The sequence below is a fragment of the Arachis hypogaea genome, chromosome 15, assembly GCF_003086295.3.
Source record: "Arachis hypogaea cultivar Tifrunner chromosome 15, arahy.Tifrunner.gnm2.J5K5, whole genome shotgun sequence".
NCBI lineage: Eukaryota > Viridiplantae > Streptophyta > Magnoliopsida > Fabales > Fabaceae > Arachis > Arachis hypogaea.
In genome coordinates, this window is record NC_092050.1 from 6,685,543 (window position 1) to 6,709,525 (window position 23,983).

At 35.7% G+C, this 23,983-nt stretch overlaps 1 protein-coding gene and 1 long non-coding RNA gene across 10 annotated transcripts; one reads left to right on the forward strand and one right to left on the reverse strand.

The window, feature by feature from the left end:
• The first annotated feature begins 1,396 nt into the window (after positions 1 to 1,396).
• Positions 1,397 to 6,349, forward strand: LOC112748254 (uncharacterized). Of its 3 annotated transcripts, XR_011872775.1 has the most exons (8): positions 1,397 to 1,724; positions 1,923 to 2,021; positions 2,751 to 2,910; positions 5,020 to 5,203; positions 5,291 to 5,334; positions 5,422 to 5,604; positions 5,790 to 5,849; positions 5,974 to 6,349. It is a non-coding gene; the product is annotated as an uncharacterized lncRNA (long non-coding RNA). The 3 variants fall into 3 exon arrangements; XR_011872774.1 differs by having other exon boundaries at positions 1,397 to 2,021; positions 5,974 to 6,348; XR_011872776.1 differs by lacking the exons at positions 1,397 to 1,724; positions 1,923 to 2,021; positions 2,751 to 2,910 and adding an exon at positions 2,919 to 4,826.
• A 6,939-nt stretch (positions 6,350 to 13,288) lies between these two features.
• LOC112748258 (uncharacterized) lies at positions 13,289 to 17,899 on the reverse strand. 7 transcript variants are annotated; one of them, XM_072217584.1, is made up of 9 exons: positions 17,429 to 17,899; positions 16,662 to 16,805; positions 16,412 to 16,523; positions 15,892 to 15,993; positions 14,934 to 14,986; positions 14,539 to 14,641; positions 14,098 to 14,198; positions 13,873 to 13,994; positions 13,289 to 13,748 (listed from the first exon to the last, which is right to left on the reverse strand). In XM_072217584.1, exons 6-9 carry the CDS (start codon positions 14,639 to 14,641, stop codon positions 13,457 to 13,459), a joined length of 618 nt encoding a protein of 205 aa, XP_072073685.1. In that variant the 5' UTR covers positions 14,934 to 14,986; positions 15,892 to 15,993; positions 16,412 to 16,523; positions 16,662 to 16,805; positions 17,429 to 17,899; the 3' UTR covers positions 13,289 to 13,456. The 7 variants fall into 7 exon arrangements, with proteins under 7 accessions (XP_072073685.1, XP_072073686.1, XP_072073683.1 ...); XM_072217585.1 differs by lacking the exon at positions 15,892 to 15,993; XM_072217582.1 differs by lacking the exon at positions 14,934 to 14,986.
• Between the last annotated feature and the right edge of the window lie 6,084 nt (positions 17,900 to 23,983).

Sequence of the window (23,983 nt, forward strand, 5' to 3'; positions counted from 1 at the left end):
CCATGGTTTCATCACGAAACCAAAAAGGGGTTTTCAAACCTCTAAAAATTCTATACTACGACTACAATAGCTAAGGAGATATTTATAACCTCTTATTAGGTTAAAACAAAGAAAACACTAAAGCCCATAAACATAAGGCCCAATCTAGTAATTAAATAAACAAAATTAAAATACATTAAATAAAATATTCTAAAAATGTAAACTAAAATATCTTCTAAATAACTCTTGAACTCTTCATATCACGAACATTTGAAGCACGTATCATTCTCCTCCTCTTCAAAAAAGATTCGTCCTCGAATCTTGTAGGTGAAAAAAATAATATATGAAAAGGACAATAATTATAAGGAAGATAATTTCTTTTTTTTTTGTTTTTTTCTTCTTTTTTTTTGTTTTTTTTTTCACTTTATTCTTCTTCTTCTTTTTTTTTTTAAATAATGAAACGCAAACGAAAACAAGAACACAAGAACAAAATGAAAGACGTGACAAACACTGGACTCTTTTTTTTTATGATAAAAGAAGAACAAATATAGATTAATAAGAATTAATCTAATACCTGAGCTCTGATACCAAATGATACGGAAATAAAAGATAAATAAAAAAATAAGGATTCAACTGAATAAAAAGATACATTGAAATTAAAATAGGAACAAAAAAGATAAGTTGAAATTGAGTACAAAGAGAATCACTCTACTTTCTACCCAATTTCTTGACGCAACAAGAAAGGGACTCCTCAATCTAACTTGTCAACGCCATAGTTTGGAAATTGAATCGAAGGGACTCCTCAACCTTCTATTCAATTCCCCGATGTAACAATAGAGGGACTCCTCAACCTCAATTGTCCACACCATGGTTTCATCACGAAACCAAAAAGGGGTTTTCAAACCTCTAAAAATTCTATACTACGACTACAATAGCTAAGGAGATATTTATAACCTCTTATTAGGTTAAAACAAAGAAAACACTAAAGCCCATAAACATAAGGCTCAATCTAGTAATTAAATAAACAAAATCAAAATACATTAAATAAAATATTCTAAAAATGTAAACTAAAATATCTTCTAAATAACTCTTGAACTCTTCATATCACGAATATTTGAAGCACGTATCAAGATACTTATCTTTTATCTGTTTAAATCGAATCAAATAATTATAAATAGACTCATTTTAAAATCTTTTGATTTTGTACAAATTAGATACGGCAATTGTCATCTTTCTTCTAAAAAATTATTCATGAAAATATTTTTTTAATTCAACTCAAGAGTACATTGAATTTGGTGAAATAATAAAAAAAACATGTGATTCATACTTGGCTAATAAACAAGAAATAATTTTATTTTAAGATATTTATTGATTGCAATTTGATCAATTTTAATATATCTTACTATGTGTTCGACTGTATATTTTTGAGCTCCAAAAAATACAGGGGGGGTTCGTTCTTTGAACAATATATTTTTGAAATGGTTGGATTGGCCTGTCTTTGCCTAATTGGTGGAGTGGGAGATGTTATCTAGCAGTATTCCTTGACATCAGATTGCTGCTGGTTTTTGGTTGCTTAAATTACATGAAAATATATTCTTGTAGTAGTGAACAGTAGCCTTTGTTGTCTCCCCTGAATATCCAAGAAAATGATTGGTTCAAAATGTTTTCTGTAAGGTTTCAGGAAGACTTTCAGAATTGAAGACTACTATAGATGCTGGATCGCAATTTGAGCAATGGAACCTTTGGTATGTTAAATATTGAACTTAACCATGTTCAGTGTTATGCAACATAATAAAAATGAATTTTTATAACTGTCTGGAAAAGCTTTCTTTATAAGTATTTGGTTGAGTGCCAGTGTTCATCTTCCAATTATTCAAAAAGTATTTTCTTCTATTGGTGTTACTGATTACTTTCTGTTGATTATATTTTTCTCAACTCATGAGGAAAAATCTGTTTACCATACCTTGAACATGCTGAGCCTTGATGTGACGAAAAAATGTCTTGTGGTTGAAGGGTGGAGTCCTATTTTTGCAACAAAGCAGGTAAATTGTTATTGTGATTCCATCATGGATCTCATTTGGTCTACCCAGAGTTAATACTTTCTATAGGGTTAGTGGGTCACTAAAATTGATTTATGGAATATGCTGGTGTGGTTTTTCAGATTCAAGATGCATTATTATCCATTAGTTCGGTGATCCCTGTGAGTGTGGAGGGATAGATAGTATATAAAAATAAGTGAAACATATTTATTGCATGATCATCATAGGTTTGTAGTATGCATGTTCTGTAGAGTATCAATATACAAACAAAATGACATTTATAGTTGCAAGTCGTGATACATGAATGAGTTTAAACTTCCTTTTTCTTCTTCTCAGTAGCAAGCCTCATTCTGTTACTTCTATTCTTCTTCTTCTAATCAGTATTTGTCCTGCAGTTCTCCTGAAAACTATAGCATTGACGTACTAGGTTGTATTAAATACATCAGAAGAATACTGAAATGATAAAGAGTAGCAAGCCTCAGTCTATTTATTCTAATAGACATAGTGACACCTGGATCGGATTAGATTTATTATTAGAATGTGAATGTTTAAAGTTGATATTATCTAAACAGTTCAAATGCAGAAGTTAAAATTCAATACATTTTATTTTTGAAGTTCTATAGTTTCAAAACAGACTGATCAAACTTGATATTGAATGTTAAAAACAATCATAGAGTTGGTGGATTTTGCAATATCTCAATACTTTGCACATTGAATTTTGTGCTATTGCAGGGGGGGTTGCTAAGTATCAGGAAGCGAATCCCACTGTGTATACTATAGTTACATTTCCATTTCTTTTTGCCATAATGTTTGGTGATTGGGGTCATGGAATATGTTTGCTACTTGCAGCCCTTTATATTTCATAATCAGGGAGAAGAAACTTTCTAGCCAGGTAGTCTTTTAGTTTACCTGAAACTTTTTCCTTTGAAAAAATGGTACAAAAATTCATATTTTTCTGAAAGAATAGTTAAACATATTTTCTCCATCATTATGTAAAATGTCTGATTACCTGTCTTATGCTATGCATGGTGAGCTTATATGGCTATGTCCATATTGTACAGGGCTAGTATTGCCAGGGCATTAATGAAACATTTGGCTATCTAGCTTGTCTAAATATCATTCCAGTTATTTTTTGAAAAATTGAGCTGACATTCTTTGTTAGTGGAGGAGGCCGGCCTCACCCTCTCTAATCGAGGTGATACGGAAATAAAAGAAATAAACAAAGACAAGAATTGAAATTGAATAGAAAAGATACATTGAAATTGAAATAAAAACAAAAAAGGTTAGGTTGAAATTGAATACAAAGAGAATCACTCTACTTTCTATCCAATTTCTTGACGCAACAAGAAAGGACCTAACTTGTCAATGCCATAGTTTGGGAATTGTATCGAAGGGACTTCTCAACCTTCTACCCAATTCCCCGATGCAACAAGAGAGGGACTCCTCAACTTCAATTGTCCACACCATGGTTTCATCACGAAACCAAAAAGGGGTTTTAAAACCTCTAAAAATTCTATACTACGACTACAATAGCTAAGGAGGTATTTATAACCTCTTATTAGGTTAAAACAAAGAAAACCCTAAAGCCCATAAACATAAGGCCCAATCTAGTAATTAAATAAACAAAATCAAAATACATTAAATAAAATATTCTAAAAATGTAAACTAAAATATCTTCTAAATAACTCTGTACTCTTCATATCACGAACATTTGAAGCACGTATCATTCTCCTCCTCTTCAAAAAAGATTCGTCCTCGAATCTTGTAGGTGAAAAAAAATTAATATATAAAAAGGACAATAATTATAAGAAAAATAATTTCTTTTTTTTTTTTTGGTTTTTTTCTTCTTTTTTTTGTTTTTTTTTTTCACTTTATTCTTCTTCTTCTTTTTTTTTTAAATAATGAAACGCAAACCAAAACAAGAACACAAGAACAAAATGAAAGACGCGACAAACACTGGACTCTTTTTTTTTATGATAAAAGAAGAACAAATATAGATTAATAAGAATTAATCTAATACCTGAGCTCTGATACCAAATGATACGGAAATAAAAGAAATAAACAAGACAAGAATTGAAATTGAATAGAAAAGATACATTGAAATTGAAATAAAAACAAAAAAGGTTAGATTGAAATTGAATACAAAGAGAATCACTCTACTTTCTATCCAATTTCTTGACGCAACAAGAAAGGGACTCCTCAACCTAACTTGTCAACGCCATAGTTTGGGAATTGTATCGAAGGGACTCCTCAACCTTCTACCCAATTCCCCGATGCAACAAGAGAGGGACTCCTCAACCTCAATTGTCCACACCATGGTTTCATCACGAAACCAAAAAGGGGTTTTAAAACCTCTAAAAATTCTATACTACGACTACAATAGCTAAGGAGGTATTTATAACCTCTTATTAGGTTAAAACAAAGAAAACCCTAAAGCCCATAAACATAAGGCCCAATCTAGTAATTAAATAAACAAAATTAAAATACATTAAATAAAATATTCTAAAAATGTAAACTAAAATATCTTTTAAATAACTCTGTACTCTTCATATCACGAACATTTGAAGCACGAATCACGAGGTGTATTCAAATGCTGGTTCTTTTGGTTGCAAAGCTTTTCTTTATTAGCAACTTTCAGCAATTTCATTTTTGCAGTTTAATAGATGATGGAAAGTCATTAAAATTTAATATACACTAAGAACATTTCAGACAGGCATTACCATTTTCCATGAACTTTGCTTGATGATGTGCATTGTTTTTGTTCCATTTTTGCAATGCCCTATTCTTTCGGAACAATGTAAATGTCTGGTATGTTAATATATATTTGAACGTGAACATTTGTTTTGGGTAGTCGTATGGTATTCTTTAACATATAATTCCTATAAAGTATTCAACAATTCTTTGCATATGCAATCAGATTAATAAATATCTTTCTATCTCATGAACTTGCTCATTAATTTAAAGTGAATATAATTTTGTTATTTCACCATTTTACTCTCAGGTTCCAATTTATTCCCCAGATGATATTTCTCAACGCTTTATTTGGCTATCTCTCCCTGCTTATTATTGTGAAGTGGTGCACTGCTTCTCAGGCTGATTTATACCATATAATGATCTACATGTTCCTGAGTCCAGCAGATGATTTGGGTGAAAACCAACTCTTTGTTGGTCAGAAATATTTGTAGGTTGTTTAGCTTCCAAACCCTTGTTCTCTTGAAAACCCTGTTTTTGTCTATGAACAACACTTATAATCTTTGTTCCATTCCTACCAGATGACGCTTTTGAACCATTTATTTTGAAGATTCAACACCAAGCTGTATGCTTATTTTTGAATAAGGCCTCTTCTCTTTTTACACATGGAACTTTTGCCTTTGTTCTGACTCGAATAGTTTTGTTACTTCAGAGGCATGGGGATGAATCATATACAGCACTTCAAACCACAGAGGAGAGCTTGCAAGTGGAGTCAAATAATGATTCTCATGGTCATGAAGAGTTTGAGTTCAGTGAAGTCTTTGTGCATCAACTTATACACACCATAGAGTTTGTACTTGGAGCAGTCTCTACCCAATGTGCTCTAGCATAACATGTAGCTGTTTTTATGACTAGTAACTTAGGCTTTTGTTCTATTAATAATGCTCACTTCTAAAAGCTATATGGTTGGAACTTTGTATGATGCATTTACTATTTATGCATCTTCTTTAGATATATTTATATATACGTATATGAAACTATAGTGATGCATTAACTAATGTTTTCCTCCTTTGTGTCCAGTCTTGCGCATTCAGAATTATCAAGTGTATTCTATGAGAAAGTTCTAGTTCTGGCATGGGGGTATGTAGTTTATGAATTTTTGTTTCTTATTGGTGTGTCTAATGAGATGATTACTTTGGGTTGGAGACTTGGAGTGATGATACTGATGTCGACAATGACTGGCAATTGCTCTCTGATGTTACAGGTACAATAATGTGATTATCCTGATAGTGGGTATCGGAGTATTACTCGTCATGGAAACCCTGAGTGCCTTTTTGCATCCTTCTCGTTTGCATTGCTAGATGAAGAGGAGGAGTGATGCTTTAAAATCATATATATGAACGTGGGAGTAATATTGCTTTGGACCTGTATTGATTCTTTCATTTGCTGTGACTATAGTCAGTGACTGGTAGCTTTTTTCATTCAAACACCATTTCGTATCTTATTTATGCCAATGAGTGAGGGGAATAAATTGTAACGTTGATGAGCTAGGCAGGCGTGGCTGTAATAATAATTTTATCAAGACATATTGATGTCTATTTAATTTTTTTGTCCCCAAAACAAGTAGCCTTATGTTTACATCTTTATTTGAAGCATGTGGAAAATGATTTATTAGAATCAAGAATCTATTACTGTTGGGTTCCCAAGTGCACTTGTATTTATTATTTAACATTTTGCTTGGCGTGATGAACGAGCTTCTTAAACTTTACAATCAGTAAAACATCCCCGGGGCGGTAATCTCAATGGTACACTCAATATACAATCATCATTAACATTATAAATGTATAATTTGCATTTTACTTTTAGCATAGATCTACCATTGAATATGAGAGGGGCTTTATAATGTGTCTAGAAAATTGAATCAAAGGGAGTGTGCTAGGACCAGCAATAGCAGAATGATCAAGCTTTATTGATACACCGGGATGGCCAATTAGCTCTCCCTAGAAGGTTCTACACAGCTGGAACTACCAGTTCGGAGAGATTCTCTCCAACTTCTAACAGAATTCACAACAGAAAAACTATCCTCCCTCAACTAACTATAACCTAGCTATTTATAACAACCTATCAGCCAGCTGGATATCCTAACAATTCCTAAAACACTTCTACTTGACCTCTACTTACCTCTCCTTTTGTAACACAGTCCAAACCTGTTAGTAGTGGGCGCCTCTCTATCAATACTCCCCCCTCGGACAACCACCTTGTCCTCAAGGTGGAGCTCCAGAAAGGTGGCCCGCAATGTCGCCGCTCATTCCCAGCTGTCCTCACAAGGAGATAGGCCCACCCAGCGCACCAAATACTCCAAGGCCCCATCCTCTGCAGTTCGCGATGCCACAATCTGGGATGGCTACATCACCAGCTCACCATCCTCAGCCAGCCCTAGTGGAAGCGTCTGTACCTGCTGCCAGTGGCGGAGCTTAGTTCAGACAACGGGGGGCCATGGCCCCCAAACTTTTTATAAAAAAATTAGTAGTACTTTTTCAAAAGATAAAAATAAATTCAATTGGTTTAAATACTTTATTATGACTTAAAGTACCCAATAAGTTCAATAAGCAACACTCTTTTTACTTTTAAGTTCAAATATAAAAAAATAAATATTTTTTATTTATTTAATTTAATATTATTTTATATTTTACTATTTATTTAATTTAATTCTTTATATGATAAAAAATAATAAAATATTCAATAAGTATTAATATTATTGTATTTGTATAAATTAATAAAAAAATTTTAATAAATATTATAAATTTTAATATTTGTCCTAACTTCTTCTTTACATATTCTACAGGATATATATTCAAATTTTTATATAAAATAATAATAAAAAATCAAAGAATTGATGCATTTTTTAAGAGGAATGTTAATATTTAATAAGGAGAACATATAATTTTTATAATATTAACACTTGTAGTTCTTCTACTTTAATGAATCATGAAAAAAGTGAGATACAACCTTCAAAAGTTTAAAAAATTACATCTGATGAGTTTGACCTTAATTTTTTGGAACGAGACCCTAAAAAACGGCTTTAAATTTGGCAATATCACCCAAACTAGAGAGATGAAATTAGACGAGCTTATCTTAAATGAGGTCTATATCAAAAGCATTTTGACAATTATCTTCTATGTGGCCCCCCCAAAATTTTGTTTCAAGTTCCGCCATTGCCTGCTGCTGCGGCGGGACAGCCTTTTTCAACTTGCTAACATGGAAGACTGGGTGAAGTCTGCACTCTTGAGGCATGGCTAACTTGTATGCCACTGCCCCTATCCTCTCAACCACTTCAAACGGTCCATAGTATCGAGGGCTTAGCTTCTCATTGACCCTCCACGCTAGTGTCCGCATTCGATAAGGTTGCATTTTCAAATAAACCCACTCACCCGGTTTGAACTCGACATCCCTTCGATGCCTATCCGCTGCTTGTTTCATCCGCTGCTGAGCCTGCACCAAGTGCATCTTCAACCTTGCCAACACCGCATCCCTGGCTGCGGTCAATGCTGCCACCTCCTCAACATGCGAGGGAAACGTCTCTCCCCGGAAAAGAATGGGTGTCGGCACCCCATAAAGTGCTTGAAATGGAGTTGTTTGGGCTGAGGCATTGTAGGACGTATTAAACCAAAACTCCGCCCATGGAAGCCACTCCAACCATTCCTTCGGGTAGCCCCCCACAAAGCACCGCAAATAAGTCTCCAAACAGCGATTCACCACCTCGGTTTGGCCATCGGTTTGCGGATGAAATGCCGTGCTGTACTTCAATTTTGTCCCTGCTACTTGGAACAGTTTGGACCAAAACTTACTCATGAATACCCTATCCCTATCCGATATGATTGACTTGGGGAACCCGTGTAGTTTAACTACCTCTTTAATAAAGGCTAGTGCCACCTCCTTGGCTGAAAATGGATGAGCTAAGGGGATAAAGTGAGCATATTTAGTCAACCGATCGACCACAACTAGAATAGTGTCCATGCCTTTGGATTTTGGCAATGCCGCCACAAAATCCATCGTAACGTGCTCCCAAACTCGCTCTGGAACTGGTAGTGGATGCAACATCCCCGCCGGTTTCATCGCTGCATGCTTGTTTTGCTGGCAAGTGTGGCAGCCCGCAACATAATCCTTGATCCGTTGCCTCATACCGTGCCAATGAACCGCTGCTGCCAGCCGCTTATAGGTTTGAAAGAAGCCTGAATGTCCACCCGCCCCGCTGTCATGGGACTCAACCAGCAAAAGTGGGATCTGAGAAGAATTTGCAGGCAACACTGCTCTCCCTTGATAAAACAGCCGACCCTTGTGTAGGGAATACCCCGGATAGTCATCCAGCCCCTGCTACAGGGCGATCACAATCTTTTGTAGCTCTTGGTCGTGAGCCACCTCCTCTTCCACTGTTTCCCAGAGGTTCATATGTACTACTGAAATCACCCTTGCCATCATTTGCCGTGACAATGCATCTGCTGCCTTATTCTCAAGGCCTGGCCGGTATCGGATCTCAAAATCCAAGCCTAACAATTTAGTGGTCCACTTCAAGTAAGTTGGATCCATGAGTCGCTGGTCCATGAGGAACTTCAGACTTCTCTGATCTGTGAGAACAATAAAATGTCGACCCAACAAGTAATGCCACCACTTTTGGACAGCGAAGACAATGGCCATCAACTCCCTCTCATATGCAGATTTTTGGCGGGCCCTTGGAGATAGTGCTTGGCTTAGGAATGCTATTGGCCTGCCTTGCTGGGACAGCACCGCACCCAACCCCTCACTCGATGCATCCGTTTCCAAAACAAAGTCTTGATTGAAATCCGGAACTGCTAGAGTCAGTAGGTATGCCATCAGCCTCTTCAATCTCTCGAAAGCCTCCTGTGCCTTGTCATTCCATTCAAACGCATTTCACTTTGTCAACTCTGTTAACGGCTTGGCGATTACCCCATATCCTTGCACAAACCGCCTATAATAGCCGATAAGGCCCAAGAATCCCCGTAAAGCTCGCTGGTCCGTAGGCACTGGCCACTCTAGCATCGCTGTGGTTTTGTTAGGATCCGCCGAGACCCCTTGTGCCGAGATAATGTGGCCCAAGTACTCCACCGAGCTCACTGCGAACGTGTATTTCTTCTCATTCAACACCAGTTGGTTCTCCACTAAAATCTGGAAAACTTGTTGGAGATGAAGGGCATGGCTATCCATATCCTGACTGTAGATGAGGATATCATCAAAAAAGACTAAGACAAATTTCCGCAATAGAGGCTTAAGAATGTCATTCATCAAGGCTTGGAAGGAGCTAGGGGCGTTGGTCAAGCCGAAGGGCATGACTAGAAACTCATAATGGCCCTCATGAGTGCGGAAGGCGGTCTTGTGGATGTCTTGATCTCTTATCCGAATTTGGTGGTACTCCGATTTTAAATCCAGCTTAGAGAAGACTGCAGCTCCAGCCAATTCATCGAGTAGCTCATCAATGATGGGAATAGGAAATTTATCCGGCACCGTAATACCATTTAATGCCTTATAATCGACACAAAATCTCCAGCTGCCGTCCTTTTTCTTCACCAGCAATATCGGACTCGCATAGGGGCTGAAGCTTGGTCGAATTATCCCTGAGGCCATCATTTCTCGTACCATTAGTTCAATTACTGCTTTCTGATGGTGCGGGTAACGATAAGGTCTTATATTCGGAACTGAAGCTCCTTCTATCAGTGGAATGGCATGATCATGGCAACGATGTGGTGGCAGCCCTGGTAGTGTCTGAAACACCTTAGCATGAGAAGCTAACACCGAATCGATTACCTGCGGCACCTGCGATACTGTAGCCGCTTGCAAAGTCATGGGCCACAGCTGGACCATAAATCCTTCTCCCCCTTCTTGAATGGACAAAACTGCAGATTGAAGGTGCATACCTCCATAGCACAACTCCGGGTCCCCCTGCAATGTAACCATGCTGTCCCCATTCTGAAATCGAAGGCGTGATTTTCTGAAGTTTGCGAGAACGTCTCCCAACTTATCTAGCCACGCCAGTCCCAGGACAAATTCTGCTTCGTCAGTTGGGAAGATGAAGAAGTCTTCCTTGATTGCCACTTCCTTGAATTGGAGCGTGACACCCAAACACCTTCCCTGTCCCCCTTTGTTGGTACTGTCCGCTACCCTGACCTGGAACTTAGGGGTGTTGTTAATTCTCAGGCCTAACTCGGCGATAATCTCTGGTGTCGCGAAGTTGTCCGAAGCTCCACAATCTATGAGAACGCGTACACGGCGGCCATTTACCTCTGCCCAGGCTTTGATTGACTTGTGATGTCCACTCAAGCTCATGAATTTGAGCTCCAATTGTCCCTGTTCCCCTGTTTCCGGAACTGCCTCATGCTGTAACCAATCCGCTTCAAAGTCTGTCTCCATGATTAAAAGCTTGAACTCTCTATTCTTGCAACTGTGATCTGCAGTGTATGGTTCGTCACAGAGGAAGCATTCCCCCTTGGCCGCTTAGCTCTATATTCCTCGTTGCTGAGATGTCTCAATCTGCGCCGTTGCAAGGGATCCGTCGTCGACTCCACACTGTTGTTTGCTGCAGAGTTGGACGCTATAGCAGGGTGCACCGCTTTGGTGGCAGTTGAATTGGCAACGGCGAAGTTAGGAGCCAGTGGTTTACCGCATCCCGATACCCCCCGCAAGGCAGCGTTGTGGTTTTCGACCTTCTGTGCCAGTTCCATTAACTCGTCCACTGACTGGTATGGGAACAGTTTACATTCTTCCCCCACCTCTGGTTTCAGCCCATTCAAGAAGAGATCCATCAGCAATTCTGGCGCAATTCCACGGAGGGGCCGCGCGTGAAGCACGAACTGGTCAACGTAGCCTTGCACTGAGTTCGTCTGTTTCAGCTTCAGCAGCGCTTGATAAGGGCTCTGTAGCTGTTCCGGTTGAAAATGGCGTAGCAGCGCCGCACTGAAAAACCGCCACTGCAGCACCGGCGCCGTCCTCCCACCACCTGAACCACGTGAATGTCCTTCCTTCCATTGCAAAGGTAGCGACTGTGAGCCATTCCTCCTCTGGCACTGTGCGCAGCAAGAAGAATTGCTCCATGCGTTCAACCCAAACCACCGCGTCGTCTCCGCGGAAGATCGGGAGTTCCAGCTTTCGCCATTGCTCCAACGTGCCTCGGCTTCCGGCCGATGAGCCTACTGCCAGGTGCGATCCCGGTGAACCCCGCTCATTCCGATTAGGTGCGCGATTTTCGAACGCATCTATTCGGGAATCGAAGCGCTATAGCGTCTCCTGCACCGATCGGAACATCTCCTCCATGCGCGATTCAATTGTGTCAAATCGTGACTCCAATTTCCTCGATCTCGATTGTACCATTTAGCGTTGGGATCCTCAAGCTCCTGATACCAGTTGATAGGACCAGCAATAGCAGAATGATCAAGCTTTATTGATACACCGGGATGGCCAATTAGCTCTCCCTAGAAGGTTCTACACAGCTGGAACTACCAACTCGGAGAGAGAGAGATTCTCTCCAACCTCTAACAGAATTCACAACAGAAAAACTATCCTCCCTCAACTAACTATAACCTAGCTATTTATAACAACCTATCAGCCAGCTGGATATCGTAACAACTCCTAAAACACTTCTACTTGACCTCTACTTACCTCTCCTTTTGTAACACAGTCCAAACCTATTAGTAGTGGGCGCCTCTCTATCAGAGTAATATATGACTTCATCATATATGACTCCTCCTTGGCAGATGGCACACACTCTGGTGATGTTTGTTGCCGAGGTAAACCAAATAGGCCTTTTTTATTCGGTATCAATGTATCATCTTTCAACAACACATGATTTCACAATTTAAAACCTTATTCACCAACTACAAGCTAATAATTACATTGGGTATGCTTTTGAAGTTAAACAAGTTGAAGTTCGATCTTGCATTCTTAAGCTGAGGAGTAATACAACCAGGAAAAGAAATGATTAGGAGTAATCTGCAGGATTATTATTACGGTGAAGAACTCGGTTATGAAGCTTTGAGACAATTCAAATTGCCAGGATACGAGAATGAGGCATGGCTCTTACATGGAGAGTGAAACAAAAATACTGGAATTTGTGGCTCCTGCTAAGCTGTATGGAATTGGTTCACAAAAACTATTCAATATTGTTGAGTGTTTGCTTTCCCAAGCTGTGTTCGAAGCACTTCTATTTTTGTTTTTTTATGTTATCTGATAAACAATGGGCACTTATGCTCCTGAATCCTGAGCTGTTGATTTCACAATATTTGTATCATTAAGAAGTATAACTAATTTATATGCTTTATATATTTTATTTTTACTTTATCTTTATCATCATCAAATACAAATTGGATTAGCTAATGGTCGTTTGTAACAAATGAATACAAGAAAAGGATCAAGTCTTTTGAGGTCTTGTAGCCAATAAAGAAACCATCATGAGTGCAAAAAATTATAGCAGCACCTAGGTTTCGATAGCATCTGATTAATTAATTGATCTGAATAGGCTTACTATCAATATAAAATCAAAAAAAGAAGAGAGAACAAGGAGGAGTCATATATGACTTCATGTAAGCATCATGATTGAATTCACTGGTTTGGGAACTAAATTGCCTGTATTTATTTTATGCGAAACATATAATAAATTTTACAATCATGCACATGGAAGATATCACAATAATCTCATATCATCTAAGCTAAACAGCTTTAAACACCAGGTAGAACACCTTCTATTTTGGCTCAGGTAAATGAATGTCCATGGTAGGTGTATCATGAATCAGAGATTCAAGTTGTTGGTGATAATTTCTCAAATGAGAAACATGTGAAGTTTGCCAGGGGCTAACCTTTACATCTTTGCTCTGTTCTAAAGCTTCTTTTGCTTTGATGTCTTCATGAAAGAATCTAAGGACATCTGCTGTTGACACAGAATGCACAGATTCATGCATCCCATGGAGTTCATTACGTTTTTCTAGCTTTTCAACTAGCTTCTCTTTTAACTCATCTGGAAGATGCGCAAATGCACTTCACAGTGTCCAAATAAGCAAAAGAAATATTTTAAAAAATAAATTAATGGGGAAGAAACATTATTGAACTCAATTTTACACATAATATAAATCATCTCATTCTGAAAGAACAGAACGCATACCTCGTAACACCTCTTACAGCACCCCAGCTATAACCAGCAAGGACTGATTGTTTAAAACCAATATTGAACCCCTCCTGAGATGAAGCTTCCTTTCCTGCTATAAGACCTTCCCGATACCCGGTCTATTAAAAGTAAGCCAGAGAATGAAAAAGGGCAGCTGATCACTTTATAGAGTTAAGAAAATAGGAACAAAATAAGCAGAGTTTACTCAAGTTGTCAAAATACCGTGTGGAATTCATCATGCCTCCTTTGCCACTCTCTGTCCAAATCTGATGATTTATCCAACTTGTCATCAGAATCACCCCAAAAATCATCATCATCACATTCTAAAAGCATAATAGATAATTAGTACAAAGCACCAGCACCATGAGTTTATGCACAAACAAAATAACTTCTATGCCATAGAAAACAGATAAGCCAATATCAATAATTTATATGATATCGACACTTCTATTGAAAAAAGCCATTGCCTATCGGACAATATCCTTCACTCATTACCATGATTGAGATGTGGAAGTTAGGATAATACAATGCACTGGCTAAACAAGAAATTCATACGAAATCATAGAATGGCATGAGTCATGGAGTGAAGTCAAGTCTAAAGCAAACTATTTTTTGCATTTAGTAATAGAGTTTCCATGTCAACTCATCCACACTAAACCTTACCATGTAACTTATTTTCTTGATCATGAGCACTAGTAGATTTTAGTTCTGATTTTGAAAGTTCTAAGCTTTCAGCATAAAGTTCTTCAGCAAATTTACCCTCCATCTGCAAATAGAGAACAAAAAATAAAAAAGTAAATAAATAATTAGATAAAGTTAACACCAGAATATGATGGTTCTCCATTATATATATCAAATCACCAAACAACCCTTAACATTAGAATTTTTTTCCAATTCAGTATATAATAAATATTAAGGAAATGAACCACTCCTAAAACTTAATCATGATCGGAACCATCGGCTACAACTCAACAAAGACCAAAAAAATAGTCCTGCTTTAGAACCATAATTTTGATGGCAAAAATTTTTTATTGGGATGTCCAAGGAAGAAAATATACCTATGACTGTAAAAGCATGGGACATCAAAGTTGGACAAACCAAAGAAATAACACTGAAATCAAGATGGTGTCAGTAAAAGAAAAACAGCAGACACATGAAACTGAAATGGCGGAAAGGAAATACTTAAAAATATGTTTTAAGCTGAAATACTTTTGTTTTAAATGTATTGATAACATATTATCCTAGGTTCTTTTGGATCTATCTCTATGTAGAGTCCTAGATTGATCACACAATAATACGCTTAAGCTTCACACTGCCACTGCATTAAATCTAACATGCTTGAAAAAGAAAACAGAATTCAAATTTCCCTCCTACTTTGCTTCGGATATTTACTATATATTTAGACCCTTCCTATAGCAGACCCTCACTTCATATTAACTCCTACCAGTTGCCTCTAAACCACTTCATTTTCAGAACCACTGCATTTTCCTTCCCTGTTCCTTTTTCCTCTCAAAAATAGCCGAGAAAATCAATTTCCTAGGAGTCAATGCAAAGAAGCTAGATTGATCTTTCAAGGTGTGGGTTGTGAAGGTTTGAGAGGTGCCTATGAAGGAGAAGTGAACAATAGTGGAATCAACACAATACTACAATAGAGATGGTCCTTCATGATTCCCAGGTATGTTTTGAGAGGTTTCTGAGTCTAAATTAACTCTCAATTAAATTATGCAATGTCAAGAACAAGACAATGTTCTGTATGCAATGTAACTAACGAAATGTATCATTTATGTATAAATGCAAGGTCATAGAATACATGAGTCAATCCGATAAAAACAGATTGACTAAGCAATTGAATTACTCCTAAGTTACCTATCCCTTTCTACATCAATATACCTTAATAGCTTATCAAATGTGACCCAGTCAATATCTAATCACACAAGGCAACTGCTGTGTACACAAACTCTACTTATTGCTTAGTATAAATTAATTGCTTTAAAGGACAAGGATTCATTTACACACCATAATTTATCTAATCACAGAAACAGCATCATGGACTCCAAGGTCTGAGCATCAGCTAAGTCTTGGAAATATAGTACAAGAACAGCTAACAACTTAGCAGACCTTAAAAAATATGGAACCCTGTTAAGAAATGCTAACCTGAGCAACTCCAGATTAATACCCAAAATCATGCTCATAAAATTAGATTACCAACTGCATAATATGAAGAATCTAGCCACCAAATAACTGGCAGTCATATTAAACACAAATGTTGGTACAATCTCAAATATATAACACAACAATTAAACAGCATGGTTGATTCTCAGACCAATTTATAACACTTTTGCAATCTAAACTTTGAAAAAATAACTTAAAGAGCAGTTCTTTTGCGGTGATGATTCAGGTTCTGGTGAATTCGTTCAGTACAAAAATTGGTAACAATATTATGGAAATTAAATAAAATTGGAGTGAAGTATGACACCAAATCATAAAATTGGATGGATAAAATAGAAAAATAGACAGAGAAGGGAAGAGAAAAAACTTGATTGGTGAGTGAAAGAGGATGGTATTGCATTCTTGGGCTGCGTCCAATGTCACCTAAAACCACCGCACATGCCCTCCCTCTTCTTCCGCCTTCTTCTCTTTGCTTCTCCCTTCAATTTTCATATCCCAAAGTTAAAATAAAAATTCAATTAAAAAAAAAAAGAAACAAAGGGCCAATTCAGAACAAATTCACATAAAACTCTATTTTCCCCAAGGAAAATTGAAGATGAGATGAAAGAAAATTTCACCTTCCATTGCTCCCTTCACTATGCGGAAAATGAAAAAATAAATCAAAATTTCACAATTGGTATTTTGATTAGGAGTCCACTGGAAGAATCGAAGATGAAGAAGCACCTCACAAGCAACTGAGCAAGGTTGTCAGAAACTAGTGCCTATACAGGCACAGAAGGTTAGTACAGGAACAGAAAAAATGTAAAAATGCATCACGAAACATAAGTGCCTACAAAAAATCTTATTACTGCAAGTAACGTAGAAACGTAGGCTCAAATAGATATACATGCTGTACTTTATAATGGCAAACAGGAAAAAGATAAACACCAATCTAATATAATAACCCAGAGAAAATAAGTACAAATACCATAATTATATTACGTCATAGTAGCTCAAAATGCATAACAATTTATAGCTTATTAACGATTTATACCTAAACAAATAATCCATCATACAATAATTTGAAGTTGGAACTAATTACAATAAAAAAGTTTGAGTCAAAAGTAGTAACAAATTTATGGATTATTAACAATCTTGCCATCACCTTCATTTCCAGCAACACCTCCTCCAAGTGAAGACATTTTACTCCTCAATACTTGTTAACAATCCATTAATCGCATAAACATCACTAAAAAATTAGAACAATACAACAACAATCCACAATTAAAATAAAAAGCTATTAAAAATCAGTAAATCACAAAAGAAAGCCCTATAGTTATTTTTGCTAATATTATATATAGTGTAAGGGACTAAGGGTACATGATTACAGGGGTAAAAAACAAACCTGAGGCTGAAAGCACAGCAGAGGCGTGGCGGTGGAGAGCTTCGGACAGAGGTGAAGGGAGAACAGCGACCAGACCAGTGGCGGACAGTAGCGCCCAGCGACAGGCGACCACTGAGAGACTGTGACCAGGGAGAGACCGCCACCGGAAGACAGCGAGAAAGGCAGAGGAACAGAGAGCAGAGTGTGCGAGTACGACTGCGTTGTACTTCACTGCTGCCACTGCTAGGGTTCAAATGAAATTGGGCGTGTCTGAGATTAATCAGAAGGACCATCAGAATTTTTTATGGTCTCCTAACATTTTTCATGTAGGAAATTGTTACTCTTTTTTTTTTTAGAAAAAACACTAAACTTCTTTCGATCTCAAAAGATATTGAGACCACAATTAAAAAAAAGAGATTCTGTTAAAGTGATTCTGTTAAATCTGACGAAAAAGTCTAACGTGGCACTGATCTGACCGTTACGAGAGTCCACATGGCATGTAGCTTTTAAAAACAATACATATTAGTCTTCCGACACTAAAACGATATCGTTTCACCAAGGACTCTTCAGACACACTTTAATCCCCTTATGCAATACCCATAACACCCATATCTGAGTTAAAGAATTGACTAGGTTATGGTGAAAAACCCAAACCCCTAAAATAGTAAAACCTGCTTCCGTTGTCTAGTGTCTCAACTAGTTTCATCCTCCGCCACTGATGGCCGAGCTCAGCACTGTTACACTCGGCGGCAAGGGCTCCTCTTTCTCCTCCTCCACCATTTCCACCGTCGCCGCCAGCCTCGCCCATGTCCGCATCGACACATCCGCCTTCGACAGGCTCTCCGCCTTATCGTCCTCGCAACGCCGTCGTTGAAGCACACCATCGCAATCCCCTAGCTTCCTCTCCCTCTCGGAAACCAGAGCCTTCCTCCTCATACTTCTCAACAAGCTCCTCCTCACTTTGTCCTCTTTCATTCGCGCCGACCTTCTTTTTCTCATTTCCGAATCCCTCAATTCCAATCCCAACACCTTCTTATTCGAAAACCTCCAAGTCACATAAGACAAGTTGCTCGTTCTCAACAACGCTTCTTCGGCATTGCTTGGAATTTCAGCTATTTTGGACCGCCAATCCGCCGCATTGACGTCCTTCTCCGATGTAGCCGCCGCACTGTCCTGTGAGGCCTCGAAAGTCAACGTGACCGCCTTCAATTTGATGGATTCCGGTGATGGTCATACCTCCAAGGATGAAGTCGGAGTCGCTAGTGATATGAGGGTTCTGCTTAGCGGATCCAACCTGGTGGGAAAGGATAAGATTAGATCGGTTGCCAAGGTTCCAAAGATTCATGGAACTTTGAGGGAGCAGGTTAATTGGGTGTTATGGGTATTGCATAAGGGGATTAAAGTGTGTTTGGAGGGTCCTTAGTGAAACAACATCATTTTGGTGTCAGAGGACTAATATGTCTTGTTTTCAAAAGCTACATGCCACGTGGCTCCCGTAACGGCCAGGTCAGCGCCATGGGAGCCACATCAGATTTTTTCGTCGGATCCAACAGAGTCACTTCAACGGAGGAGTAAATTTGTCCACGTTACATGAATGTATTTTTTAATCTTTAGGGACACAAATGTCTGCAGAAAAAAAGGTCAGGGACCTATTTATCCTTTTCTAAAAAAAATTATCATTTTCGATTTTTTATTTTTATTTTTATGAGGTTGATTCTTCCGTTTATATTTTGAGATCTGCTACACATACAAATCTTTTTAGTATATAAGTTCATACAAGTTGGCCCAAATCCAACAAAAACGACATTTAGTTTAGATTGCGTGTAAACACGCACTCCCCTAACTCTTGAATAACGCAAACGATTCTTTTTTCTCAATCAAAATCGCAACGCTCAAAATTCAAATAAGGATTAAAATCTCTCAAAAATCTCTTAAAATCATCGCGAAAAGTGAAGAAAGTTGCGAAGCTGAATTCGAAAAGAATTGTAACTCCTCTGATGGGGCAAGGCGCGACGGAGGTGGCTTTGTTGTATTGGAAAGTGAAGCCTTGCAGTCACTATTTATATTTGGGTGTGGCGTTCTTGGTCATAGGATTATTAAAAAAGACATTAATAATGGTTTTCATTGGATGAAAATTAATAGATCTCATTTATTAAATTATATATATAGATGGTGCATATAGAGATATGACCATTGAACTGACTCACTTTGAGAATTTCTAATGGTTATAATTACCGTATATTTGTCAATAGGATATTCTCAAGATGAACATAGTAATAGAGTTTTCTTTGACCTGCGACTGCCATAGTAATTAACAATGTATTTATTATATTTTGATTCCGGACACCTAATATCCTAGGGTGCTAGTTGAATGGATATTGGATATGATTTAAATACTTGTAGAATTAATGATTAGTCAATAAAAAATCCGTCAACTCTCGGTAAAGAATTTGAGCTCTATGATTATAATGACTAAGATGAATAAAACATTGGCCAAGGGGATTGAATGAATGAAGAAATGAGTTTCTTAGGTCATTCACAGTTTATTATAATAATGGTAACACGTTAGAGTTTGACAATTAAACCATACTCTAAGGGTTAACCAAGAGCTGGAAAAATGGAAGGAATTATACTTTGTTATTTTGAGGTTCTTAGTAAAAATATATTATTTCATACTATCGGGTCGTTGAGGAGTGTTGCTAGACGCCAACCTTGATTAGTAAATTTAGTATGACTAATTTACTACCCACTTAGTATTGAACCTATGGGGTCACACACTAACAAGTGTTCTAATCTTTGTTGTAGAATTATTTAATTATTATTTTAATTTGATCAAATAAATCATTATATTAATTCAAATGAAATATTATTATATTCTTTTCTAACACCAAGAATATAATAATAATATAATAATTGAGAATATTAAATGAGATTTGAGAATAATTAGTTATTCTATTTCTAAATTTGAATCCTAAATTTGGATAAGATCCTAACTGATTCTGTTTCAAAATGAGTTATGATATGATTCATAAATTTGAAAGATTCAAGTTTAAAATAATAAGATATGATTCAAATTTGAATTGAGATTCAAATTTAAAATCAGTAACAAATCTCATACTATATATATGTATGCCAAGAGTAGAGGAATAACATGAGAGAATAATAAAAGTTTTATTCCTTTACCTCTACACACATAAATGTATGTGAGCCTAATTTTTGGAGAAGAATTTATGGTGTGCAAAAAGTTGCCAAGAGGTTCTCAATTTAGATCAGATATCAGTTGATCAAAGTGTTGACAGCAAAGGTTGGTCTCAGTGTGGATACGTATAGCGCCTTCGTACTATCGAAGGAAAAAGTGATTTTTACTAAAGCGTCTAAAGGTATTTAGATCTGATCTATGTATTATTTCTAAAATAAAATTTAAACACAAAATAGATCTTTAGGATTACTTTTTTTTCTTCCACTGCATGTTATGAACACATGGTAATCCTTCAGTGGTGTTAGAGCTTTGACTTTTTTGTATTTAAATTTTATTCCTATTTTTTTAGATTTGTGAATTAATAGGATTAATTCAAATTTTTTTAAGCATGCGATGCAGTTATTTTCATTGAGATGATTTTTTAATAAATTAATAGTTAATTTATTTCAATGTTAATTATTTAAGTGTGATTAAATTATTATTTTTTATGGTTATGATTTAATCAAATTTTATTTGATTTTTTTATCATGACTTTGAAACATCACTTTAAAGGAATATAAATAATTGTTTTTATATATAAGTGTATATATTTCAAATTTGATTTGACAGTTCTATAAAGATAAACGTTAGTCTATTAAAAATCAAATTTTGATTTGATTAATGTGTTTTGAATACTATAATTTTAGAAATTAATTTTTTCTAATATTCTTGATTATAAAGAGCGGCATGACAACCAGAAGTTTTATTTTCAAAATAATAATCAATATATACATTTGATGTATTAAGGATTTAATTTTATATTTTTACCTAGACAACCTGGGTGTATAAAATTTAATCTATAAATACTGGTAGAAATTCTCTAATAATTGAGATAAATCTTAAAAGTTAGGAGTTTGCCAAAAATAAATTTATCTCTTGTTTACAAGGAGCAACCTTCACCAGGAGACTTGTATTCAAAGATAGAATTTATTTATGCATATGATGATGTATAAGGAGAATTAATTTTATACTTGAATCTAGACAATCTAGGGGTATAAAATATAATTCAGTTAAATAATTGTCTGACAACCAGATAATTATTTGAGATTATAATTTTATGTGATACAATTTAATCATATTTATTTGGAATAGGTATGAGTAACAACTTGACAACCAAGGTACTCATTCGTGATTTTAAATAACTTTTTTTCAGAAATATAGATTTCTTGATTTACTTTCGTATTTTAAATTTTTAAATATGTCCATATTTCGTATGACATATTTGAAAGTAATATATTGACATTTGAGAATTGTTCTCATGTATGAAAGGGTTATCATGAAGATGATAATTCTATTAAAATAATATCTTACAATAAAATTGTTTTTGAAATGGTCAGAACTTTTGAAATATTTATAATATTATTTTACATGGGTTGTTTGGACAGTCATAAATTCTAATTTTAAAGGCATCTCCCCACTATTTATTACTGAACATCTTGAGAAGATGTGGTGCCCAAAGTAAAATAGTATGACTATCAAAAATTTTATTTAAACTAGTGGGAGTATTGAGAAATATATTTTGAATTAAGCAACTTTAAAAGTTGAAATGCCATTAGGCAAATGGCTTTTGCGAGAATTGTTCTTACAAGCATTTTTGGAGATTTATTTTGTTACAAACAATTTATAATTAGTTTTAATATGATTAAAATTTGTGATCTTCTTGGCAAAACTCAATATAAGTACTGAGGATGCAAATCAAAATTGCTCTTAAGGGTTTGTTTGATCAATAATAAAGATATTGAGTATTTTTATTATAAGAGTTTAAAGTAAAATCTCTAATATCTAATTGATATTTTATTGAATAGAGAATGAGATTTTCTCAATGCATAAATACTAGTACTCTATGTACTTTAGTTGAGTATTATTGTTTGTTAAATATTTGGACTACATTTTAGAAATGTTGCTAAATTAACAAATTTCTCACTAAATCAATTTTTTACCCATATGAGATATGGAAAAGGAATAAGCTGAAACTCAAAAATATTAAAGTTTGGAGATGTCTTATTATGTGTTAAGAGATTGCACAACAATAAAATTGATATTAGGTCCAATAAATGAGATTTACCCTAAAAAAATAATGAGATTATTTTTATCACTCTTATGACAAAGTGTCTGTGATAAGAGGTTAAACTCTTTTTTAGAAAAGGAATTCCATCTTAAAGAAAGAGTGGGAGTACAATTACTTTTATTAGAATTGTATACCACTCAATAGAGGATATACTTTATCCTGAAAGTATAAAAGGTTTGATAGTCAAACTAACTCTTCGAAAAAGTAGCCTATTTGTATAATGATACAATTTTATAAAGATAGATCTAATAGTTACTTAGATTTTTTTTTATAATCATGTTCAATAAGGATTGTCTTTAAAATAAAATTATGCACTATTGTAGTGGGAGATTTCATGTTTTGAGAAAATGTGATATTTATTATGTACTAGGTATATTTTACAAAAGGTCAAGCAAACATGCTCAAGAGCAAATGTGTTTAAGGTCAAAAGAGTTTTGACAAACACAAATGTGGATTAAAAAATTATACACATGATTGATTGGCTCTAGTGCAAGTGAGAGATTATTGTGATAATAGTATGCCCAAAATCCAATCTATCATGATTGGCTCTTGTGCAAGTGGAAGATTGTTGGGAATAAGTAGTATGACCACAATCCAATCAATCATGTGTCAAATAATTTGTTATTGTTATTATTTTAAAATATTAATATAATAAGGTCCTTGATTAAATTTAGAGATTTATCATTGTAATAGTGATCATAATATTGAGAGATAAATCTTTTATAATTTAATCTAAATTGTTCTTGGTCATAGGATTATTAAAAAGGACATTAATAATTCGGAAAGACCAATATATATATATAATGGTCTTCATTGGATGAAGATTAATAGATATTGGGTATGATTTAAATACTTGTAGAATTAATGATTAGTCAATAAGAAATCCGTCAACTCTCGGTAAAGAGTTTGAGCTCTATGATTATAATGACTGAGATGAATAAAACCTTGACCAAGGGGATTGAATGAATAAAGAAATGAGTTTCTTAGGTCATTCACAGTTCATTATAATAATGGTAACAAGTTAGAGTTTGATAATTAAATCATACTCTAAGGGTTAACCAAGAGCTGAAAAGATGGAAGGAATTATACTTTGTTCTTCTGAGGTTCTTAGTAAAAATATATTACTTCATACTATTAGGTCGTTGAGGAGTGTTGCTAAACGCCAACCTTGATTAGTAAATTTAGTATGATTAATTTACTACCCGCTTAAAATTGAACCTATGGGGTCACACACTAACGAATGTTCTATTCTTTGTTATAGAATTATTTA

Coding starts and splice junctions, on each gene's coding strand:
- LOC112748258 (XM_025796468.3), bottom strand. CDS start 16,444: ATGCAATACCATCCTCTTTCACTCACCAATCAA. Junction 14,642..16,411: donor CTCTTTCACTCACCAATCAA/GTTTTTTCTCTT, acceptor CTCTATTTGCAG/ATGGAGGGTAAATTTGCTGA. Junction 13,749..13,872: donor GCTGTAAGAGGTGTTACGAG/GTATGCGTTCTG, acceptor GACACTGTGAAG/TGCATTTGCGCATCTTCCAG.